At 32.6% G+C, this 26255-nt stretch overlaps 1 protein-coding gene across 4 annotated transcripts; it reads right to left on the bottom strand.

The window, feature by feature from the left end:
- Positions 1 to 1863: 1863 nt before the first annotated feature.
- LOC129296110 (dynamin-2A-like) lies at positions 1864 to 23419 on the bottom strand. Of its 4 annotated transcripts, none has more exons than XM_054934707.1 (22): positions 22976 to 23419; positions 22038 to 22088; positions 21826 to 21946; positions 21581 to 21673; positions 17977 to 18038; positions 17659 to 17776; positions 17171 to 17513; positions 15790 to 15934; positions 12278 to 12379; positions 12057 to 12176; positions 11344 to 11427; positions 11133 to 11260; positions 8711 to 8792; positions 8457 to 8592; positions 7502 to 7578; positions 6058 to 6114; positions 4781 to 4925; positions 4525 to 4679; positions 4051 to 4164; positions 3897 to 3964; positions 3372 to 3541; positions 1864 to 2657 (listed from the first exon to the last, which is right to left on the bottom strand). In XM_054934707.1, the coding sequence occupies exons 1-22, from the start codon at positions 23114 to 23116 to the stop codon at positions 2443 to 2445; spliced, it is 2727 nt and encodes a 908-aa protein (XP_054790682.1). In that variant the 5' UTR covers positions 23117 to 23419; the 3' UTR covers positions 1864 to 2442. The 4 variants fall into 4 exon arrangements, with proteins under 4 accessions (XP_054790682.1, XP_054790684.1, XP_054790683.1 ...); XM_054934709.1 differs by having other exon boundaries at positions 21826 to 21956; positions 22976 to 23042; XM_054934708.1 differs by lacking the exon at positions 1864 to 2657 and having other exon boundaries at positions 3381 to 3541; positions 3866 to 3964.
- Positions 23420 to 26255: the final 2836 nt, after the last annotated feature.

The raw sequence follows: 26255 nt of genomic DNA, 5'->3' as shown, positions 1-26255 counted from the left end.
ACATTGACATGTTAACGAGGGAAGCTAAGTTTAATTTGTAATTTTGATGTACCTTTTTGAGCATAAATGAGATCTATCTCTAATTTATGTTAAAAAGACATCAAAATATTAAGTAATAAAAATATTATGGGTACTAAAGATTAAACATGAGTATTGAAAAAATTAACTCAAAAATTTTTAATTCCAACTAAGAATTTTGGTCTTGGTTTTATATTTTCAAAATTTAAGGTCCTTAATTATAATTAACAATCTTGGAGGGTCCCATGTATCATTTGACCTTTTTATTTATCCAGCATAATAGTTTCAAAACTAATATATGAAATACACAAATAAATGGATAAAAAAATAAACATAAAAATCACTAATTTAAGACAAAATAATTCTACTGAAAGGTTTGAAACAATATTAATGACTACTATTAACCAAACAATCCAAACATGCTACGTTAACATGTTCAATAATGACAAATTGAATAGTCATAATCGGGGAGAATAACTTTAAATATTGGATATCCAAAGTCATATCAAATAATGTAATGGTTCGAATAGTCATAGTTGGAATTCACCGCCCAAAACAAGCTGAATGGAATTGACTATACATGAAGGTATGGGCAAAGGGGGAAATGCCAATCAGAAGAAGCAACATAATGGCATGTAAAATTTAAAGGAATATGAATTTCTTTTTATAGGCTCCAAAAATTGAAGTGAAAATAACTTGACGTTAAATGGCAAAAATTAAAACAAATAATTTAAGCAAGCTAACTCAATTTGAGTTAGGTTTATTTGAAATGAGTTTAAAATACCTAAACATAAAAAAAAAACCTTATATAATCAAATTCATTCCTAACATTTTGAGCTTTTCGGTAAATGAATCGTTAAATATTATTTTATTTTTTTAAGAAATTTCAATTTTTATTTTAAAAATTAATATTTTTAATTTTTATTTAATTTAATTTTATTAATAAATAAAAAATAATTTAGATATATGAGTCAAGCTGATTCAATTTTAGGTTTTGGACTTATTCAAGTCACATAAATAAACTCAAAGTAAAAAAAAAAAAAAAAAACTCTCAAAGCTCGCCTGTCATGCTATTATGCTAAGTGGAAAAAATTCATCCATCCTTACAATTTAGTGGACGCTTATCTTGCATATTGTTCTGTGTGAGAATTTCAATAAAAATTCATTGACTACACTTTTTTAAATTTAGAGTCCATATATTCTTGAAATTACACTGCAATTCAAAAGTACTAATTTAATATTAAACTTTAAAAAAATAATAAAATTACCCCTTATTTAAATTAATATCAAAACTTTCTTATTTTACATGTTCATTGTCATACTTCACTTATTAATTTACTTACAAAATATTATTAATTGCCCTACTCATTTTCATTTCAAGTGTTTAAATCATCTTAAGATAATTTATTGATTCATATGCTACATGCTGTTTATTTACTTACGAATTGTTATTCATTGTTCTACTTTACTTATTTATTGTCAGAATTTCATTTAATTTCATTCAAGGGAAATGAACAAGTGAAGTAAGATAATTAACAACATTCCATAAATAAATGAACAAGTGAAGCAGGACAATTAACAAATGAAGTAGATCAATTCATATATTAATTTAAATAAAGAGCAAGTCATTTTGTTCAGACATTTAATATCAAATCAATACCCCTAAACTAAAATGAAATTTTAAAAATTTAAAAGTTTTGAAATTAAATAATTGTGGCCAAGAGTTTTTTTTTGTGAATTTAATGTCCATGTTCTGCACAAGGTTGGACTCTTAACAGTGTGTGTGTGTTATACCCTAGAGAGTAGACTAAATGAATACACATAAACAAACAAATAAATGAAAAATTAATAAACAAAATTTATAAACATATCATTCAAGAGAAATTATAATGGGAGTTAAAGTAACAACTAACCAATTGTTATTCACAATTTTAAACACTATGATCTTATCGAGTAAATGAGTATCTTCTTTTAAAAACAGAATAAATTACATAAACCTCTCTCTCTGTTTTTTTTTTTTTTTTGGGAAAATACACAAACTTCTCATTTATTTATAGGCAAGATTTGCGTATATTATAAAAAAATGTCTATATAAATTCAACAAAATTTCACTCAAGTTTGTGCAATTTAATTTTTCTCAGAGGAAAATAAAAAGGAGTTTGTATTTTTTTTTTTAAACAAAATGCAAGGGGAATCTATATTGGTTTTCGAAATTGAAGAAAATATGTGTAATTTCATTAAAACTCAAGAGAGAGACGTCTATGTAATTCACTCCAACGTTTATCTACAAACTTGAGCCACATGAGCATAGCCTTGCCAAAGAAAGGCCGAGGGGCAGCCTCAATACGAGGCAGAGAAAACTGAAAGCATCTATCCAAAAGATTGAAAAATTATCATCATCACCAAGATCATATGCAACTTTATCTAATACCTAGAACTAGATGGCGGCGGCGGTGGCAACCGGTTTGGTGTCCGGCGACTGCTAGAGTTTGAACTTGAGCTTACTTCATTTTGATATGGGTCACTGTAACGTCTACTATGACCACCAGATCCATACCTATATGAGTCACTTCTACCATTGGCGGCAGCATCAAAGGCAGACCTCCAATCCTCACCAGACGAAGAAGGCGCAGAGCTTCCTGGAGAAACAAATTATAGAAAAATGAAATTATTACATGTTATGGTATTCAGTGGGGAAAGAGACAAGGGAGAAAATAAGACTCATCTTATCACTCAATTATCATTCATACAAAAAGAATCTCCCAATACATTGCTTTGACCCTCTTATAGACACGATGACTCAAACCCTTCTTACTATATATCAGTTATATATCATTATACTAAATTATATTATAATTAATTCAAACAGATTCACCTGATTCCAATGGGAATTCTACACAGCGATGTTAAAAACATGAAAGAGAGGTATTCATTTTTTTCTTCATCTTTTTGGTTAAGGAAAAATTTATAGGCAAGTTGTCTCGTGGATTTACTAAGACCAAAAAGATGAAGAAAAATTACCCATTAACAAGGTATTCATGTCCTTGTAGGAGGTATAGGTTTACTAAATCAACCTTCGTTTGCATATTGAGTGTCTCCAAAGAATGGCAAGAAACTATCGTAATATCTCACGTTATCTAAGAAAAGTTAATTAAGCTTCCAAACATTTGCACTGTGTACATGGCACAATTTTGAGGATGTTTTCAAAGAAAAAGTTACATTGCCACCCAAAAGCATAGAAGCTAATGCTTTCACAAGCAACTTGGGAGGAAGACATAGTTAATCATCTAAATTGAAATACCCCAAATTTTTCTCACGAGAGAACCTCGAGAACATTTCGTGCAAAATGTTACCTGCCCCTCTATCAGACCAACTAGAAGCAGCAGCTGCCCTATTGTCATGGATGCCAAGTTGCCTAATGAGTTTTGAAAGAAGGGTGGACTGTTTATGGACTCTCTCCCTTTTGTGCCTTACATTCTGGTCTTCCAGGAGCAATTGTTCAATATTTTCCGAGCTCCGCGCACTGTCAACAACAACATATCAAATTGGTGCTACTAAAAGTTTGTTCAGATGTTAAAGACAATTGAAGTCAATGCTGCCTATCATGTCTTGTGTATAAAATGTGTATATAATATGATTATCTCAATGTGATAGTCATTAATAGTTATTGGTAAAAAAGCATTAAAACAAAAATGAAAAATCCACGAGAACTAGGATTGTAGTTACATATTTATTTAAATGTGTAAAAGAATAATAGTGGAGTCGCAAGAACATCAAAGTTTGTTTGCATCGTGGAGCTAGAAAAGTAAGGAAGGCTTGCTGGCACGTCAAGAAACAAAAAACTCACTGAAAGTAAGGAAAAAGGAGACAGCATGGACCTGAGAGAACTGTATAATTGGTTAAGCATGTCTTCTTTGGCTTTCTCAACTAGGCAAAGAACAATTGCCTGCTCAGCCAAAACTAAATGATTTCATCAACAGAAATAAATCAAGAGTCAAGACAACAAACATAGCACTAATAAAAGAAACTGACTTTTGGAACATTAGCAGCAAGGCTATTAAGAACGGCTTCAACATAACCACGCACTTCCTGGGACATCCATCTAAGTTCCTCTTCAGGATCTGCAGGTTTTCTTGCCATGGCATCCTACAAAAGTACTCAACATCAGTAGCTGCATAATAGACTCTAGACACCAGAAAGAAAAACCATGGTGGGATGGTAAACTGGTTAAGCATGTAAATATAAAAATATGAGAAAACATGTAACTGCAGAGATTCACAACTCTCAAGAAATTCATAATTGATTTTTAGAATATACATCTTAGCCAGGCCAGAGGCTGGGGAGGAGTAAAAGGCATCACTGGGAAAGCTTTTCATATTTAATGGTGTAAGCCCAACTGAACGAACATGTTAGTTCCCCCTATGGTATGGAGAAGAAAGAATACAAATGCTTGATTATGCGATCAAATAAAATTAAATAAGAGGGGATAAGTAGATTTTAACTTACAAGAGAACCATCAGAAAGACTTTGTCGCATAGGAAAACCAGATTCAGCTATCGTTTGATCTTCTCCTATAATAAGATGTGCAATATTTCTCAGCTTGCTTATCCACTCAGCCTTATCAGCCATGTTCTCAGCCTTTAACACAACTACACTTTCAGCTGCCAAATGCATGTTGCAACATTGACATAGACTGTTCAGTTTTATTCATGATTTGGCAGGGCGGTGATAAGATGCATATGTTAGTAAGAGAGTTAGTTACATTTCATAACAGTCTTATGTGGGTCCTTGCTTGTAATCTTGAAAATAAGGCTTGGTGATTTTCCAGAATCAGGCCCATCTGCCTTTTTATCCTTAGAACCCTTTGCAGGAGCATCGTCATCAGAAGTCTCCTCAATATTGCATTCCTGGTTATAAAATTCAAAATAAAAAAGGAATATGCCAAAAATTAATTATCATTCTTTGAATTTCAACTTCAAAAATAGAAATAAAACACTTTCTCAAACAGGATTCAGAAACTTTATGTAGCCCATTATATACCCCATTCCATGAATGAATTTTGTCAATAACAAGAATATTCTTGAAGAGTCAAAATTCATTATCAGTCCAATATTCTTTATCAGGCCCTGAGCATGTAGACACTAATAATTTTATAGGCTTGTGTTGTTAGGTATGATTTGTTAGGTTTGATAACCTACATGATTAGTTTTGATAATGTCAAATGGTGGAGCAAAAAGTTTTCATAATATATTTATTTAATGTTCTTTATATCATACACACACACACACACACACACATCATACTTAAGAAATTTGACTAACTACTAGATTTAATGTGAATATCATATGTAGTCAAGTCAAGGAAAGGAAAGAAATCATGAAGATAAATGGTCGAGCAAAATAATGAAGCTTCAAGAAGAATAAAAGAAGTGTTGGAAAAAGAACAACTTGGGAGCTCAATTGGCAAGAGCAAGAATCGAGTTCTTAGGATTATGTTTTGCAAATAGTTGAGAATGCCTGATTTTTAAAATTTAAATGACTTTCAAACAATTTCAGAACATTTAGTTTTTCGATGTGTTTAAGTGCAAATTTCTTCAATGGATCACACGTATCAATACATGTGAAAATGTATTGATACATGGCCTTTATGTATCCATACATGAGCTTCATCTCAATACAGTGGCCTTGCACTTCAAAGCATTATCATTATTCACTTTTTATTGATGCTTACCTTCTATGCATCGATATTTGATGTCTAATGCCTAAGCATGAAGATTCTTGGATTGCATTGATACTTCTGACCATTCTTGGTTTGCACAATGTTTACTTCTCTGTTTTTCACTAGGAGGAAAATTTTCCAAAATTATTTTTTTTTTTTTACTATTTTTGGGAATTTTTCCTCCTCCTTTTTCACCTCATCCAAACCAAAGGTAAAGATTACATGATGAAAAAAATTTGAAAATATAGTAAAGGAACAATTTACATCAAGACTACTGATCATTTTGATATAAGAATATCTGCGAAATAAAGAAGTACAAACCTGTAAAGTAATAACTCCTCGGAAATGTCGCTCTTCCTGTTTTTTTGTATAACCAAGCTGCAGAAAGGCAAATCATAGCATATCAAACAAGACTTGATTATTCTCCTCATCAAATCAACGCATCACCATCAGATACTAATGTGTTTGCATATACGCTCGAATGACAAATGTAATATGCACTCTAAGATTCTTTTTATAAATAAATAAAAAATTAAAAAAATAAAGAAAAAAAACTGATGGGTGACCTTGGTAGATTGAATACCCAAATAGAACCAAAACACTTGAGCCACCTAGGCTAGCTCAGATGATAAGGGTGGGGTAGGTTGTGGACAGAGGTCAAAGATTCAAACACTCCTGTTGTGCATATTAAAAAAAAAAAAAAACCAAAACACTTCATTCTCAATTCTAAGATACAAACACAGGTCGCTTGCAAAAACCAAAATTTTCAATTGGCCAAAGATAACATCAAATTAATGAGAGCCCTTAACTTAGCAGTATGAATTATCATACATGAGGATGTTGAATTCCCCATACATCTCATGCCCAGTTATATCGTAAATATGTCTTCAATTATTTGGAAAATTAGGTCGTACACTTAGCAAACGACATCATACAACTTGGTGAAGTTATTTTCATGAAACGCCAGAATCACCTTACTGAAAATTACAGCGTCATCTTTTTCCCAAATGGTAACAAAATTAATTTTTCAATTGATTAAATTAGATTCAATTTTCAATTTCCGTTGAGTTTCTAAATACCTATATTCCCACCCTGTTACAACCCTAAAGGAGATCCTCTCCCCAAATACCATCGTTTTACATAATGGAACCTCCAAGCTAAAGTCCACCTACGAAAGGTTGTACTGGTATCCCTCATACCCCAAACTTGAGGTAGATCCAGAGATAGGGACCAATATGAGTGGAAAATGATGTCCCAAAACCATTTTGAAGAAGCAGTACCTCAGAGAGCCCTACCTTATCCTTATGTTATGTCTGCATGTGAAGGAAATCTGGAAGAACATTAAATACTATATGAGTAAGCTGACAGAGAGGGAGGCACAGGGAGAGAAGGGGGAAGAGAGAGATGAAGTTTGTTAGAAGAGGTGATATGGAGGGATCAATGTAGAGAGGGAACAAACAAGAATTTGGTAGCTTTTGGAAGAGACTCTACCCTCTCAATCTTGAGAGTGCTTGTTTCCATCCAGTCCTTTAAGTCTTTATTTCTGCCTTTTTTAAGAAATTTCATATTACTGTAAGCACTAGCTTATTCATTCTCATCTCCTCTCTCCATATAGCGAAAGAATTAGAACTTCATCAATATATCAATATCATTAGTTTATTGGTTTTCATCACCTTTCTTCTTTCAGAATGAGATTTATTTGCAAACAAAAAGCAAAGTTCATTTAATCTCACCATCAGCCCATCAAATAAGATGATTTACTAACCTTCCCAGTCTTCTCATTCAAAACAAACCATCGTCTACTCCAATTATTACCTTTTCCGCTTTTTTTATATAAGTATCCTGCATTTAGAAGAGACATTACCGAGAAAGAAGTTAATTCAAATTACTTATTTATATCATACGATACCTAACATTACAACGGAGAGAGAAAATAATACATAGGATGATAGGAATGACAAGGAACTGTCTAGAAATTATTTGTAGTTTAGTATGAAATATCTAGATCAGGGGATTGCTAATGGAAATCACAATAAGTTTAATAACTAAATATCCATTAACTTGAAAATATATTTTTTCTTTTGGAAAAAACTAGCTATATAAGATTTGAAGAGAATTAAAAGAGAGGATAAAACAACCTCATTGCCTTGAAAAGATAACCAGGAGAGTTTTCTTTATTTCTCTTATTTTAAAAAAAAGGGGGGGAAGATTATAAACCGTACAATTATTATCCTGTATTTCAGCAATACTGTCATTTTAAAATATTTAACTTAATACAAAAAGTGCAAGACCAATTATTGCAAAAGCAGCAACACGAGGACAAATGTTTTAGCATGACACTCGGTAATTGGAATTGCCATAATAAAAGAAGAAAAGGTACATCAGCAAGCTGACAATTGTGATAACTGCAGCAATGTAGAGCCAGACAAGAATAATCAATGCTGATACAATGATGGGATGAGATGATCGGCCACCACCAAGATGTGCGCAACAATATTTGAATTTATACATCTATTGCACGCTGTTGTTTGATAAGAAGGATGACAACAGAACAAAAGGAGGTAACTCTTTTAAGTAGGATGGCTATTGAAGCTTTTAATCTTGGAACAACTACTAGAAGAAAAGATAAACACAAGTAAATTAATGACACTACTGCAAAAGGAGTGGCCTTCATGATACAGTTAGATTCACATTAACAGTTGGGATGAATTAGTAAAAACCTGCTGTTATTTCCCCTTCGGGCCCTGCAGTCTTCAAGCTGGATGTCTCTTGTGAATCCTTGTCATGCAGACCAAATTTCTCTTTCAATGACTTTAAGCTTCCCCCACTTTGTTGACCTTTTTGAGGACTGATATCCTAGAAAAGGAAACTAATTTTCCATCACATTTGTGGAATATGCAAGACAATTTAACATTTATATGATAAGACAAAATGCTAGCCTGTAGTTCCTTAAAGGGACTAAATAACTGCACACCCTATTTAGAGCTGACGGTTCTGCATTGACTGCCTTTTTTTGGGGCCGCTTTTGCTCTTCCTCTCGGCGCTGCCTCTCCATTCTAATGAATGCAAAAGAAACAGGTATTATAACATATCAAATCAATGTATGTTCAGTCAAATAATACCTGCTTCTTTAGTATATAATATTAACATGACAACCTAGGAGATTTTTGGAGCATAATAATTGATAGATGCTGATAACCCTGCTTCATCAAGGTGAATAAAACTGAAGCGGTCATTAATCAAAGCATTCGTTAATGTCAAACCAATCATAAACGACGTAATATGTTTAATTTTAATATTAAAAATATTATACAATATTAAAAATATAATCACAAATTGAATTTATAATAAAGAATTGATAGTCAATCGTCAAATATTCATTGATTTTTACCACCATGACTTTTTGGACAAAAAAAAAATATAAACAAAGGAGATTTTTAAAAATGTGAAAAAAAATTCAAATTTAATATTTATATTACGATTCTTTATGATTTTTTTATTATTTTTAGTAATATAAATATAAAGGGAGCTAAATGTAAAGAAGTCTAGCAAGAAACGAAGCCACGCTCCCCTGGTATTGATATTTCTAGCTATTTCCAATTAGCAATTTGCTACCTTTATATATAAAACCACGCTGTATCTGATTCCTCAGCTAATAGACACACTTTTACAATCATTATCCAATTTATGGTTTCATGCAGCAATGATAGCACTTTTTATTTTCTTCCCCATAATTATCACCTTCTTTCTAGAAAATCCTCGATTGACAGTATCAACACGCTTGATCCAAATCTCACCGAATGTTGTAAGCAAATATGCTACTGCAATCTTCCATTGTATGCCCATACATCTAATCATCCTCGAGTCTATTACATTCATCTCTAGCACCCTCCTCAAATCACAGATTCATTCTAGTGTGCCACTCTCCTCAAGACACACATTTGGAAACTCTCCACTACACTTGCAATTCTCAGCGCATCCAATACAATGAAATGGCAGTTTGGTTAATGTACCACAATCTGGTTTAGGGAAAAAAAAATTTGATTTGTGGTTTTATACGCATATAAGGAATTTAATGTATGGTCATGTCATTCTTTTGCCTTCGTTCTGATTTATGGGTTCAATAATTTGACGCCTATTTTCTGTGCATAACACGTTCGTTTGTGTGGGTGTAAATATTGTTACAAATTATGAGTCTAATTATAATTACGGCATAATATTTGTAAACATTGTAATTTATTATTTTTTCTAAGATAATTTTTAATTTTTTATTTATAATAGAATCTTAGAATTTCAATTCCTTAAGTTTAGAAATTTAGTTTCTATACATTTATTAAATTTCCTAGGATAGTTTCCATTCTTTGTATATAGATTTTGTATAATGCTCCCCTGTATGAATAGGATAACTGAATTTTTCTCCATGTTTGTCATGGCTTGATGATCTCATGCGAGAAAGAGTTGATGTGGCATCTATTGTCAAGAAAATAGTTGAAAATCGTTTAAAATGAATTGGGCATGTTTAAAGAAAACTTATCCCACTAAGGTTTGTTGTTGTTGTTATTGTTGTTGAGGAAGGTGCTAATAGAAGTTATAAGCACAATTGAACTTGTGACCTCTCACTTACGGATCTTGCCCATTATCTTCTGTCAATAGCTACCCCTTCCTTTTACATCATTCTTCAACCAAAAATATCTCCAAACTTTAGGATTAGGGATAGATTAGAGCCCATTTAACAATTGTACTTTGCTTTTCATCATCATCTTTCTAAATTAGCACAAAATACATTGAGAATCTCATACACTATTCATTCCCAAGAAAGTTCCAAGTCACATGAATCATTCATGGTGTTGAATTATCATGAGTCTCAAATCCAAACTCTGCATCACGTAGGAATGGGAAAATTATGTGATCCCATTGAGAAGCATAAGATTTTTTTTTTTTTTTCAGATCGTACGTCCATATTGATGCAACACACACTCATACACACAGCCACAGGTGCAAACAGTGGAGAATTTAGGGGAGTTTCAGACACAAAGAGGAGAAAGAGGGAGACAGAACAGAAATTTGAGGGGGAGAGAAAACAGAGCATGGGAGGGAGAAGAGTTGGCTACCTAGCAAACAAGTATTTCATTCATCAAAATAATTCTCATAAAATAGGCTACCCTAGGCCATTTATAGAATGGGTATTCTTAACCAAGAAGTCAACCTACTTGCAAAAGTAGATCCATTTGCACAAGTAAACCTTCTTGCAGAAGTAAAACCTACTTGCAATATATAACAAGAAAGTAAATAAAATAAAATGCACAAGTAGGATAAGTTTCCCTCTGCATGTTTCCTCAAAATATATTAATTCTTATATTCTATCACATATGCATTCAGAGAGAGATTGTACATACCGCCGCTGTACCAAACGAATAAAGTGTTGGGGTGGAACAAATGCACGCTCCATATCAACTAAGGCAACCACCATTTTTTTGGCCTCACTTTTAAATTCATCCAGGGCAGAACTTGCGATTGCCACAATCTAATAAAAATGGATAGATGTATGATAATTAAATATCTAAAAAAGGGAGCAACTTATATATAATTACCTCAAAGCGTTGTTACCTCTCTCTTCAATGGAGCATATCTTCCAAGACCAGGTGTAGCATGTGCAGCAGCAGAAACTATTTCCACAAGCACACGATGTACCTAATTTGATAGTTGCCCAACAGATTCAATCCACTTAAAAGAAGCTTAAAAGAGAGGAGGCAGCTGAAGGATTTTATAGAGGAGCACAAGCATATTGCAAAGCAGTGATATCAATAGGGAAACAAACACAAGTAATTGGTCTATATGTACTATATTATGGATTGAAATTTAATTAAATGCATGTGTGTTAGTTGAAAGACGCAATATGGGTCATATCAACAATTAGTTCGGAAACAGATGCATTAAAACAAAATTTAAAAAATAAAAATAAAAATCACCTAGACTTCCTGATGCAGAACCAGTGGATGAAAAAAGTTAGAGTAGAGAAAAATTGGGAGATATAGATGCAGGGAGAAAGAGGGAGAAACAGAAAGAGAAGAACTACTATATATATATATATATATATATTTTTTATTGTTACATCAAGAAGGCAGAGAACTACTGATATTTTATTCTATCATAAAGGTTAATGAAAAGTCTACTGCCAAGCGTTTACAAGGAAACTATAAAACATAGAAAGACAAAAACACAAGATGAAAAGAGATTTCTAATCTCATCATGGTCAGCAAAGCATACACCTAGACACAATTGGCTTACTGAATAGAATTATCAACTCAATAGAAGCATACTTCATCAACACAAAGACGTGATGGCTCCTTTGCTAGTTCAAGAACACTTTTAATTAAGGACCTTAAACCTTTCTCTGGGGAGATAAGATAAGGTTGATATCCATCTGCTTCAAGAACAACCTGACATAAACTAAAAGGGCCATATGAGAAAGGAGAACCTTGCGAACTTATATTCAATGATTCAACCTAAAACCAATAAAATCAATTCAGAGAAGTCTTACCCTTTTGACATTGTTTATGTCGAAGTGTCTGTCTATAGGAAGCTGCTTGATCCTGTTAGGAAAATTTCCTTCAAAACTAGCAACTACTTTCCAACCATTTCCCTGTAATGAAAGGAAGGATAAACATTAGATTTCAAAACCAGCTACTCCCAACACCCTTACATCTGCGAAGCAACCTAAGGTCAACAGTCCTACTACTCTTCTGCTATTAGGGTGTCCCATTAAGCTAGGACTCAGAATCAAACAAGATATAAACAAATAAGCAAACAATTTCAGTGAGCAGCTTCCAATTTTCCAACACACCAACACCAGGTTTGTTCCTTATTAAACTGAGTTAAGGGGAAATTCTGCAATAATTTAAAATGGTCAAATATATGCAACACAATCCAAATCTATTATCAACCAAGGATCAATGCAAGAAACTGAATCTTACAATATTTGCTGAGATAATAAGGGTACATGTCATCAATTTTAAGGTGAGGTATAGTTCATTTTGTTGTCTAACCGCTAGATTTTAGAAATGCCCAGATATCTTTCCAATAATTCAACAGCTATCTCCTAGCCTTCCTACCAATGTTCATCCTATGACTCCTTGATCTAAGTCAGTGATCTGCCAAAAAATATGCAGAAATCTTTCTTTTATCAGGGGGAAAAACATGACATAATTCCATTGTTGAGGTTCTCAATACTCCTCAACGGAAAATGGCTATGGACGAAGAGTGGAACTTGGCCTCCAGTTCATCTACCACCTAAAAGAGAAGCCACAGGCTGTAATCAGTATATGGGTTTTCAAAGCTTAAAAGAAACCTAGCTTGATGGTTCTACGTATTGCTAGACATAAGCCTTGTTTGGCTAAAGGTTTTCACCAAAGAGAGGGGTTTTGATTATGCCAAAACTTTTAGTCCAGTTATAAAACCAGTGACAGCTACAGTGATTCTATCCTCAGCACCATTTAGATGGTGGGATATTCATCACAAAAATGTAAATAATGCCCTACTCAATGAAGCGCTGCGAGAAGAAGTTTATATACAACAATCTCAAGGCTCTGAAGACAGTAATAAGCAGCTTGTGTGCAGACTCAATAATGCTTTATACAGTAGCTCCAAGGGCTTGGATTGAGAGATTAGGAGCAGCTATATTCAAAAGGAACTTCCAACCAAGCAAGCAAATATGGTCCTTCTGGGCTGACAACGTGGAAGATGTAAAAGGTAATTCAACTCTTATGTTTTCTAGGCTGACGATGAAGAAAGAAGGAGCAGGTAAGATGGAAAATCCCATCTTTACAGGTCTGTAAGTGGTGCAATGGTGCTTTACAACATGAACAAGTACATGACTAGAAATGAGTTATACAGTCCATAAGGTCTATCAATTCATGAATAATCCAAAAGTGGCACATTAAAAGGAAGGCAAAAGAAGGGGTGAAGGACATTTTTGCCCCTCAGCTATTTGTATAGGAATGTCTAGTATCCTAAACCTTTTTGAAATGCAATATTCCTCTTCAAAATTTGAAAATAGTACAATGTTTCCCTTACGGTTAATAAATATTATCTTTGACCTTTAGTTGACCTAGAAAATTACAAAACATGACCTCAAAAATTAAAAATGATCCTAAAAATTACAAATAAATATTCTATAACAATTTAAGTCCCATAAATTACAAACAAATACTAAAAGACAAATGTCATTTTTATCAATGTAAAAGACTAAAATACCATGCTGGCCAACCATTTTGACTGACTACCATGTGATTATCAAATCATCATTGTTAGCAACAACATTGGTAATTGATTAAAAAATAATATATTTGTTTTAATAATTTAAATTTAAATATTATTATTATGATATAAATATTCCTCCAAAATTTACAAGTCCTCTTTTAAAAATTAAGAATTCAACTAGTGTATTTAAAATTTATAGGTGAATGTGATTTTAACATCAGCTAAGTTGTAAATTAAAATAGTGTGATAAATTATAAGTTTTCCTCCAATGTTTATAAATCCTCCTTCAAAAATTTAAAACTCAACTAGGGTATTCAAGATTTATTAAGTAAATGTGTTTTTTACATTAGTTGATCTATATATTAAAATAGTATGATAATTTATAAGTCTTTTTCCAAAATTTACAAGTTGCCCCTTCAAAAATTTTCAGTTGGTGAAGAATTTGTAAATCTCAAAATTTGACTCATAGATTGTGTTTGAAGATTTATAAATAATAATAACATTTAAATTATTACATATTAAAGTATTAATATTTTAATAAGATATAATTAAAACAAACATAGTATTTTATAGGTTTAAAGGGCAAATTTGCCCTTAAGTTTTGTACCAAGAGAAATTGATATCTTTAACTTTTGATTAGTGTAGTGTTACCATGCAAGCTTCAAAACTAGTGCAATGCCGTCCTATAATAATGTTTGACCAATGTTGACCATTAATTGTACAATTCCAACCAAGGTTAAAGGGCAATTTTGCCTCGAAAGTTTTTCTAAAAGAAGAATTGGCATCCTAAACTTTTAATTAGCATAATATTTTTGAATTATCAATGTTTAAATTAGAAGAAGGAGCCAATAACTCATTATCAATATTAAGATATGGTTCATATTCCCATATTCTAACTAAAGGCCTTACCCAAGGTTCACTAGGTACAAAACCAACTCTACCCAAACACTCCATAGACTTGCCCTTACCCTTATTTTACCCATGAGTAAGTCTAGACATGTATCCATGAGCAAGTCCGGACATGCATAAGCTTAACCATAAGCATATACTGACTTGCTCAAATCTGCTTGTGGGCAACATAGACTTGCCCAAGGTGGGAGGGACAAACGAAGCATCTTAGACTAAATTTTCATAGAATGTGGAGGCAAGGCCACTCCACCACTTGCAATAGCCAATTCCATATTTAAGTTGTCTACAAAGGATTCTACTTGCCACTTGATAGCAATTTCTTGAAGGCCTCCCTTATGACTCATTCACTATAAGGGATAAAATTGCTCCAATCAAATGTTTAGGATACTAATTTCTCTTTCAGACAAACTTTCAGGGAAAAATTGATCTTTAGACCTCAAAATTGTTCAATTAATGGTTAACATTTGTCAAACATTATTATATGCAAACATTGCGCCCTAACATTGTGTCAATCAAAAATTAAGAATACCAATTCTACCTGATGAAAAACTTTCAAGGTAAATTTTCCCTTTAACCCTATTTTTTTTAATTACTTACCAGTGTTGTTGCTATCAATGGTAATTCGAAGCATTTGTTCAAGACGCACACAGGGAAAAAGCCAAAATTTAACATCAAATGCTTTGTACACATTTGCATAGGAGATTCTGACAATACTGACACAGCTCCAACTCCAATCTTGTTCTTAGTGGTCCAACACCAACTTCAGTATATTCATTTAAAGTTTCCCCCTTTTCCTTTATCTGTATTTGTCACTTGTTCATGGTTTTCCCTGTAGTAGCTTCTAAATAAAGCACTCCAGTTCATCAAGAGATAACAGGAACTAACCTCACCTCCAGCAAGATGTTGGAGGAATTTATCCTCATATTCACGGCACAACTCCAAAGCTAGAGCTCTTGTACCTTCAGAACTAGTAATTTGTCCACCAAGCTTCACTAATTCTTCCTGGACAGTTTGGGACTTTCCCTGTAGACTGCAGCATTTCCAATATATATATATATATATATAAAAGAATACAGAAAGAAAAAAGAAAAAAAGAAATAAATATCATAAATTTAAGAAAAGAAAAACAATTGTAGCCCGCAGAAAGTGCAACCTTAAGCACACAAATCAGAGAGTTTCATATGCAAGCCATCAATTTTTCTCATTAGCAGCAGATCTAACGTGCACACACATTCAAAGACAGACAAACATATTAAATGCAATCAGAATCATAGGACTCCTCCATCCATCATTACCTACACTAAAAGGAAGAAGAGGACAAAATGGGGAAATTAGGCAGTTATGTATTTGTTTACGATTAGGATAACTAGTTCGGGCATTGTATTTCTTGTTAACTGTTATTATATGTTGGCACTATTCTAAGTGTTCTAGCGTCCATGTTTCTTATGTATTATGCATCTTGATGTCCATGTGTCCTGCATATATAAGTGTTAGTTATTGGATTAGGTGTCAGATGGTTGTGGCTGTACATGTCATCACTGTATAAGGACAGATGCTTGCAACGAAAAGTCATGCGGTAAATATTCAGATTACTCATGGAGATATCCTTGTCTTTGTTGATTTGTGGCACTAGATTTCAGATACCGTAGGCTAATGAATAATTTCTTTTTACTCTAACACACCAGAACCTATCACAGAATGCCCTTTCATTTTTAGAAAAAAAGCAATGTGCATACTGAAACGCCATGAGTAGAGAAGGCACAACATGAAGCATTCATATTAGACAAATGTCTAGTCATAAGGACAACATGAATCCATCAGTCGACAATCTACATGAGTTCATCTATTCCCTTCACTATTTGAGCTGTTTAATGATATACACATGTCACATACTTGTGTATTGATAAAAATCTGAGTATATTAAGTCCTTTGGAAAACAATTAGGTTATAAGAAGTGTACATTTTAAAATAATTATCCACTCCCTATTTATTATTTTAATTTTTCAATAAACTTAATTTTCTTTTCATAAGATAACATTTTTCATTGTAAAATAATGAAACAACATAATGGGCAGGAGGAGGTAGCAATTCAAAGAACCAGCAACTAATCATTTTGATTTCTTAGATGAAAATTATATGTTAGAATTTAAAAGGGAGTCCAACTCTGCAGTATGTATGCGTGTGTGTGTTAGTGGTTGATACAGAACATCACTGCTTCTCCTTAAAAGGAATGCAAAACCAATAGGATGGACAAAAAATTAAGTACCCAGAAAGAAGAGTTGGAAGCCTGAGCTTCATTCGACTCCGGATCTGACCAGCAAGAGCCTCAACCAAAGCTATTCTACCAAGCTTACTTTGGGGGGCTCCAGTCAATATTGATTTCAAACTTTCAGTCTCAGCTCGCCAAGCTGTTTCTAAAGAGCTCTCAGTCCCAGCACTACCAGACTGTGCACTAGCTATTGAAACAGATTGACCTATTAAAGCAATCCATGGAATATCAGAAGTTCTGGGGGGTCCTTGGTTCAATAAAAGAGCCTGTACAGCTACAAGGGCTTTTGGTTCAGCAGCTGCGTGATCAATTTTACTTATAACACCAACTGTTCTTGTGGCTACAATTGACCCAAAGAGAAAAATAATAATTAAAAAAACAATATAACAAAAATGTTTAAGCAAAACTCAGTTTTCAAAATTAATAGGCATAATAAAGAGTCTAATTTGAAGGGGATGGAAGAACAGAAAAAGTTGAAAACTTACATTCTCCATCATACTCCTTCGCTACTCTAAGGGCTCTTGATGATGAAATTTCTGGTGCCTGAACAGCAGGAACTATCACGAGCAAAATGGCATCATTGTGTTCAGCATATTCACTGACCTAAAGAAAATAGGAATAAAGACAATAAACAAATATAACAATAAATTTCTCCTTGAAGCAAGTATCTCCAAACAACCATACACCGAAGATGAATATAACATTTACTAGCAAATGAAAATACAGGCGTCAAATACTAGATAGTGCAGAATATACTTCAAGTTGAACACAGCTTAATAAACGATAAACACACACATACTCACCAACTTTTCATCCATTATTCGTTGTTCCAGTCCAGGCAAGTCAATCATCTTCAATGGTGGAGCTGAAGAAGAACAAAAAGCATGAGTCTAATATCCATCCCCTGCTCCTCCCCATTTTTCACTGTTTGTTTCCCTATCACTATTATGGTAAATGGGAAAGCATAGCATATAGTCACAAGATTCTGAGTTCATCACAAGCTGGTGAAGACTACAACAGTAAATCATAATATAAAAAAACTACACTAAGATCATGTATGAAAGATATGAAAGATATTTGTCATGAAAATCCATGGATTTATAAGCCAGATTAACAAACAATTCAAATAGATTTTGGAATTGATCTTGAGGTCAGATCATCCTCAGTGTAATTGACAAGGACAATTTGATTTACAAGTCAATCTTAAGTGTATATTTGAAAAGATCACCTTTCTCAGTGGATCATGAATGTAATTATTTAAGCAGACAATAAAGTAACAATTGTGCCACAGCAGGCTACAAAATAGCAACTTTTCAAACTTTAAGGTCATATTATTGGCTTGTATTTTTGAGCATGACCAACACAAACATGAATCAGTCATTCTACTCCCATTTGTTTCGTAAGTGCTCAGCAGCTAATTTTGTTTGCTTTTTGCTTTTAGGAATTTGTTCTCGAAGTTTCAAGCAGTTATTTTGAACGAATTTGTTCTCAAAGTTTCATTTTAATTGACTGATTTTTTATACTGCAGCACCAGCAAATTTAAGGTGGAAGAAACTTAGAGCAGTGAGTCCCATACCCTGGTCATTGATGTATTTGGCTGGGACAGAAAGCTCATATTTGAAAGGAAAAATCTTAGTCATGAAATCAGCTAGGATTATCTTTGTGGCCTTTCTTTCGTTCTTTAGGTTCTTTCAAGTCTGTTGATAAATAAGCAGAGGGATGGGAGATTTAATTACATGAATTGATAAGCCTGTTTTCCTTTTTCTTTCCAATTATAATAATATAAGAGTGGTGATAATAATACATATTAAAACAAGCATATTCATCTAAGAGGTTCTAGAAGAAGAAGGGGACAATAATAGAAGTTTGAGTATTTTATGCCGCATGGCAAGGTAGTCAAAGGCAAAAACCACCTTGACCTCAAAAATGCCTTCAAGCAAAAGGCACTAGTAAGGCACGTGTCCAAGTGAATCAAGGCACTTAAGTTGTAAAAATTACACTATATAAATAAAAAAAACAGATAAATGTAATTTTAAATAACTTATGACATGAAAGTTCTGAAAGAAAGAATGACATATGAACCAACAAAATAAATTCAGTGGCCATGATAGTCATGAGCCATTAACAAAATAACAAAAGATGAAACGCACTGGAGAGTTTACAGGCTTTAATAGTACAGTGAGGCAGATCATGAATACAATGTTGGAATTTAACCCAAATCCTACATTCTATAGTTCATGTAGCTGTTGTATACTTGTTCTAGTGAATGAATGTTCATATATAGACTTCAACATTGTAAAAGGTTGGTTGACACTGTGGAGGTCCCTATTGCTTTGTTTTCTTGTGAATGTTTGCGAAACCCCAAAAAAAAATTGCCTTAAAATAAATATCCTATGGTGATAATTACACCCAGTTCTCATAGAATGTAAAAGATTGAGCCGGACTTAACAGATTGAGTTTTATAATTTCTAAACTTGGACTTAGAAGCTGATTGTTTCAAGTGACAATGGCAACTAAGTTGTATTTCTTTCACAAGTGAAAGGGCGCAAAAGGTGTGAGCCTTTTGGCACCCCACTAAAGACAGCACCTCTCATGGGTGAGAGAACTGGATGTGGATATTGCCTTGCCTCTGTGCCTATGTGAGCACCTTTGATTACACTACCTTATGGTGTTCAGCAAATTATGTATCTTGGTGATAAAGAAACTGCAAAAGCAATTTATCTACTAAGGGAATTAATGAAAAAGTATCAAAGCAAAAGTAAAGATTTATACTTGATTTGGCAAAAGCTTATGACCGTGTACCGAGAAAAGTATTCTGGAAAGCCTTGGAAAAGAAAGGAGTTCAGGTTGCCTATATTAAAGCTATATAAGATATGTATAAAGGCCCAACAAATAATATAAAAACATTTAGCGGTAAAACAAAAGGCTTTCCTATAAGAATTGGAATACATCAAGGATCACCTTTGAGTCCTTATTTGTTTAACCAAGTTCTAGATGTTTTAACTGAATATATTCAAGAGAAAATTCTCAAATACATACTTTTTTTAGATGATATAGTTCTTATTGTAAAAAAAAAAGAAAAGAGATTAATTGTAAATTTAAGTTAAGGAGAAGGACCTTAGAGTTGAAAGATTTTGGTCTAAGTACGAATAAGATGGAATATTTGCATTGTAATTTGATAAAAGGTCAATCAATAGTAATTTAAAAGTGAGATTAAGAGATCAGATTATACCTTAAATGGAAAAGTTTATATATTTTAGAGCTATTGTTCAACATGATAGGGATATTGCACATAGAAAACAAGTTAGGTAGTTTAATTGAAGAAAGGCTAAAGAACTTGTTTGTGATTGAAAAGGCACCTAATAAACTTAAAAGAGAAGTTTTATCGAACTGTTATAAGACCAGCTATGTTATATGATAATAAATATTAGATTTCAAAGGACGAAAGCATAAAGTTGGAGTGGTAAAGATAAGAATGTTGAGATGAATATACAAACATACACGAAAAGATAAAATCAAAAATGATCATGTACGAGAAAAGGTAAGTTTGATATCTATTAGGGAAAAATGGTAAAAAACCATTTGATATAGTTTGGTCATATACAGGCAAGGTCATGGGAGGTACCAGTAAGGAGAGTGTAAAGGATAATCTTGAGCTCGATAAAGACGGGGTAGAGGAAAACTGAAAAAAATGCTTATGGAAGTTGTTAAACGAGACATCTTAGTAAATAATATTCCTAAAAACTTAATTCATAATAAAGCACAATGGCATCATGCAATGTTGTTGTATTCATATTCTAGAGACAATAGAAGGCTATTATTTATGTTAAAAATATATAATAAAAATCCATTAACAGGCTTTCATCCAACACCTTTAAGTCTTCAACTTCCACGACAACATGGCATTTCACATGGCATTAAAATCTCTAGTTGTGACCAAATCGTCATGAGTTTGATTCTTACTGTCACCATTCTTGAGTACTGTCCACACTTCAAGTCCAAAGGGCTTCCAGGTGGAGACTTTTTAGTGATAATAATATAATTCATTAGCCTTCTCCTAGCAGCTCAAACTTTTAGGATGATTAGGTAACCTACAATTTTGGTATGTTTTATCTATAATTTCTTCTTTCCATTGGTATTTTTCTATTCCATGGTACAATTGGAGCACATATTATCAACGCACATCTTGTCTATCTTTGTCTCTTTGAGGTCAATAACTTCACAATATGAAACAAAGGGAACCCATAAGATTAAAAAGAAAAAATGTTGGAGACAAAGCCAACATTCAAAAACATCTTATGCTATCACCCATTTCAGTTGAAAGTCAAAGCTTGTTTATTATCTTTTCCTCAAAAGCACCCGTTCATTTATGCTAAAATGGGGGAGGGCGAACAATCATGGGCCTACCAGTGCTGGTGCATAGTTTCAGAGATATTTCTTCACGATTCTTTCCAGATGAACCTTTGCTTAGCCTATCTTGTAGAGAATGTCGAAGGGCACCTGAAAGATCAAAATAGAAATCAGACAATCAGAAACATGATAGGAGCAGTGCTAGTAGAAGGCTTTGAAAACATTTTTTATCCAAGGCTGAGGAGAAATGTACATTGCCCAATGCATTTAAAACCAAAAATAATAATCTTAGCTGTTCTTACTTGCAGAAACCTGCTGAGATTTATTTTCTATCTGTAAGACGATTGACTTGCTGCTTAAAGATCTATCTCTATTTAAATCAATGCTTATGGGAGCTCTGGTAGCACCATTTTCACCGGTTGGCTGTCAGAAGCTTATTTATGACACATCAAGGGAGAAAACAACAGAACAGTGAGCAAACTCAACAAAAAAGCAAATCAGCCAAATAACTTACCAAAACAGGATGTCCAATCAAGCTATTCAAGACAGCAGATTTTCCAGCACCCTAAAAGTCATTCCAAAGAAAAAAAGGGAATAAGGAAACACCCGTACTGATTTCATTTTTGCAATGACTGGACAACATAACAAGGCACCATATACATATTAACAGAAAAGCAAGTGTTATTAGTAAAGTTCTGACTGACCCCAGGTATGCCTTTTATCTTTACCCTTTTAATTGAGGTCGCGATATATTTTCTTACGCAGTTACTATTTTGAGCATCGCCAGAGAAAATTGTGCATTGCTCTGGAGAGGGGGGGGGGGCAGACCCTAAAATGTTACTCCACAAGTGCTACCGAACTCACTATTCTGGCCAATTCTCATCCACTCAAAAGCTCCAAAATCCTAGAAATTTATATTGCTGAACCATAATCTTTGAATTCCATCATCTGTCAAGTACAATGACTTGTCAAAGACGACATGAAACCTATTCCACATCATTGTTACGTTCCTGATGTTACATTGGTTCATTTTTGTAATAGATCAATTGCACATCCGTAAATAGTGAAACTTCTCAAGTGAATTAAAAGCATCCAATATCCCAATTCAAAACGTTGCTTCCTTCTCTCATTATCTGCAACCTCTCATCCTCTCATTAGGTTCTCTGCTCTCACAATAACACCCTGTAATGCAATAACAGCCTCCCAATTCTAAGAAGAATCCTAATCTATCAACCATAACTGATTTTACGTATACCCATTTCCACACGTTGCTCCCTTCTCCCACCAAATGCAACTTCCTCGGTGAAAATAATGCTTTTGGTTTACACACCCAGACACTCTGTTCAGAATAACAGATTCCCAATCCAAACAGGGAGCATTGTCTAACAAAAACCAGATCGAAAATTCTACAACCCCGCACTGAACATATAGGAACCAAATATAAAAACTTACCACATTGCCAAGGGCGACGACATTGAGGAACGTGGAAGGCCGCTTACTGGGTGTCGTCTCATCAACATCTTCATCGGCAAACACAGAAGCAGCTTGACGCATAGAATCTGAGAGCTGAACCAACTCCTCAATGGCCTCCATAATTCAGAGACTATATTCCAATTTCCAACAGAGAAAGCGAAATCGTGGAACCATGAAACAGAGCTCGGATTCCGATAATGCTGAAAGGATCGGAGGAAGAACGAGGAGGGAAAGAATGGTTCTGAGGGTGGAACAAGATACGATTCCGGCGATTGGAGAACAAATTGGGAAAGAATGCGGTGGTTGGGTGGGATCAGAAATAGGACTTGTTAACCATAATGGAATTGAATCTCCAACTGTTGGCTTTTATCGTCCTGAGTAACGAGATTTGAACTTTTTGCTTCGGCACTTCCATTTTGGTAGGAAGTGCCTCTGCTTCGCGCACCAAATGATAATAATAATTTAAGATTTGAAAATTAAAGACTTTTTTATATAAAAATTTAATGGGATGATGAAATTTTAATCCTTCAAATTTGCCACCATTATTAATATAGTTCTCGAAATTTAATTTTTACCAATCAAATTTTAAAACTTTATACATAATTAGTTCTTTTTTATTTGAGGAAGAAATATCATTATAAGAGCTCATTGTATATAGTTATAAAATTTTAGGAACATTATTGATAAAAATTGAAATTCAAAGACCACATGAGATAAATTTAAAAGATTAAAAATTTTATTATTTTAAAAATAATTAATTAAAATGTTCTTATTCCTAGAATCTTAGTATTAATATTCTTATGAATAACAATAATAATTATTTCTCATATAAAATTTTATTTAACTCTGTACGTCTTTCAAATCAAAATATCTAATCATGCAAATCTTGTTTAATAAATTTGCAAAAAAAATTTGTTGATTGTCATTGGTTATGAACATTTAGTGTATCTTAGATTCTTCATTGTCTAAAAATGAATTTATCAAATGCTAAAAATTAATTTATAAAAGTTTATTTAATAAAAATTAATTTCATAAAAGTCATTTGTTGTAACAAAATTTGTGTTTAAGGTATATTTTTTTAAAAAAAGTCAGTCTAATAAATTATATGTTTTTAAATGTATAATTATTAAAAAGAATGTTGATTACAATGATTTATAATTTTTTTATAAAAATAAAATATATTAGAAATGTTTGAAGAATGTTAATAAAATTTTAAATAATATAAATTTATATGTTAAATAATAAAAAAATATGAAGTTGGATATATATATATATATAATGACCAAAATTCATACAAATATTTCAAAGCTTCATTGGTGTATTTACCTATTATGTCCTATATAAAATGCCAATTACTGGTGCTATTTATTTTTTCCATATTATTATAAACTAATAATAATAATAATACTCCTAATACCATTAGCCAACAAAAATACTATTTTTTTAGTGGGGGGGACTTGGAAGTAAATGCATACCCATAATCTAAAATGTGAGTTTGAAAAGCTAGCAAGAGTTACTTTGGTTAAATCCACTTCCAACAAAATTCCAAAAATACTTTGATAATCTATTTTTATTTTATATTTTTTTCTCAAAGAACTTTAAATTTTAACAAAAAACACTTTACAAAAGTTATTAGTTACCCATATATATTCTTAGGATGTGTTTGGTTGGAAAGAGAGGAGGAGAGTGAAGCCCTCCCCTCCTTTGGTTAGGAGGAGGGGAGGGAAAATTTTTACCTCCCTCCCCTCTAAATTAGGGGGGAGCTCCCTTCCCCTCCTTTTCCCTTCCCTCCTCTCTCCTCACCTCTCCTTTCCTTTTTTTTCTCTCCTCTTAAATTAAATAGACTCTTAATTAAGTTGTGATGTCAAAACTAATTTCACAATCATATTCACAAAAATATTTAGTTTATCAAAAATTTTGAAAAAAGTCAATCTAGTAAAAATTACTCATTAGTTATTACAATGAAATGTGTATTTAGATTTCTTTTTTGTAATAAAGAAGATATTTTTAAAAAAGTTAGTTTAGTAAAAAAATTTAACTGTTTGCGTGTGCATTTGTAATAAAGAAGAGATTTTTAAAAAGCAAGTAAAAATTAGTAAATTGATGACTTTACTTCTCACTTTTAGAAAGTTATTTTTTAACTGTTTGCGTGTGCATTTGTATATCAAAAAAGACTTCTTAGGAGCTCATTCAAATAAGATTTGAAAATAAATTTGAGGAGTTGACAAATTCATAGTTTTTGAAACTAAAAATGAGGGTAAATATGGAGAAAACTAGCTTTAAAAAAATTGTCCAAACACAGATCCTATTACAAAAAATTCACTTTTACTAAATAGAATTTTGCCAAATAAACTTTTAATTTGGCACGGTTTTTTCTTTTTATGTTGGAAAAAATTTTGCCCAATATATTGTCTTTTAGAAAAATATCAATTAAGGACCACTAGAGCATAGTTATATCAGTTAAAAACTAATAGATTCTAAAAATTTATTACAATCCCTTAATCCTTAACTGATGTTAATTTTTTATGTAAAACAATTAAGTTGCTCCTGAAATATAAAATAATAAAAAAAGTTACTATCATTGTCACTTGCATTGGCCACCGGACCACTATCGAAGCCCTTGCCTTTAGAGAGGTCATCGTGGCCAGTCACCAAAGCTTTAACACCAGTGACACTTTTTTTAAAAAAATTCGTAAATGCGACCAAGGGGGTTTGATTCCACAAACCTTTGTCCACCTAAAAATCTTAATAGTTATTAGAGGCAAAAATAAGGGTCAAGCATGGAAGGCAGAGTTTGGAGTCTTTGTTTAAATAAAGATTCGAGCTTTAAAAATTATTTTTTAAAAGTAACTGGGTTTGAAAGCATGACCTTAATAAACTCTATAAAAAAGGGGCTCGAACTCGAGTAGCCCTTTATGCCTTATTATGTCATTATTGATTTTTTTTTTAGTAAAACACACGTTTGAAGCCAAAACCTACTCGCCTAAAGTCTTAAACCTAAACGCATTATAATATTATTAATTTTAATTTATTTTAAAATTAATTTAATGTAATTTAATAAATATCAATTTTATAGTATAAAATTTTTTATATTCTTTATTTTTCTATAATTATTATATTTGTGTATTTATAAAAAAACTATTTTTTAACCAAAATTTAAATTTTATTACTAGGTTTCTATGTTGTTTAATTTCTAAAAGATCATGAGGATTTTTATTTTTTTAATTTTAAAATATTTTAATTAATTTGTAGTGCTTAA

This window comes from Prosopis cineraria, unplaced genomic scaffold, assembly GCF_029017545.1.
Source record: "Prosopis cineraria cultivar Desert tree isolate PC_DT_omini unplaced genomic scaffold, ASM2901754v1 PC259, whole genome shotgun sequence".
NCBI classification, from domain to species: domain Eukaryota; kingdom Viridiplantae; phylum Streptophyta; class Magnoliopsida; order Fabales; family Fabaceae; genus Prosopis; species Prosopis cineraria.
The sequence above is the reverse complement of the archived record's forward strand: the minus strand, read 5'-3'. Positions and strand labels throughout refer to the sequence as shown.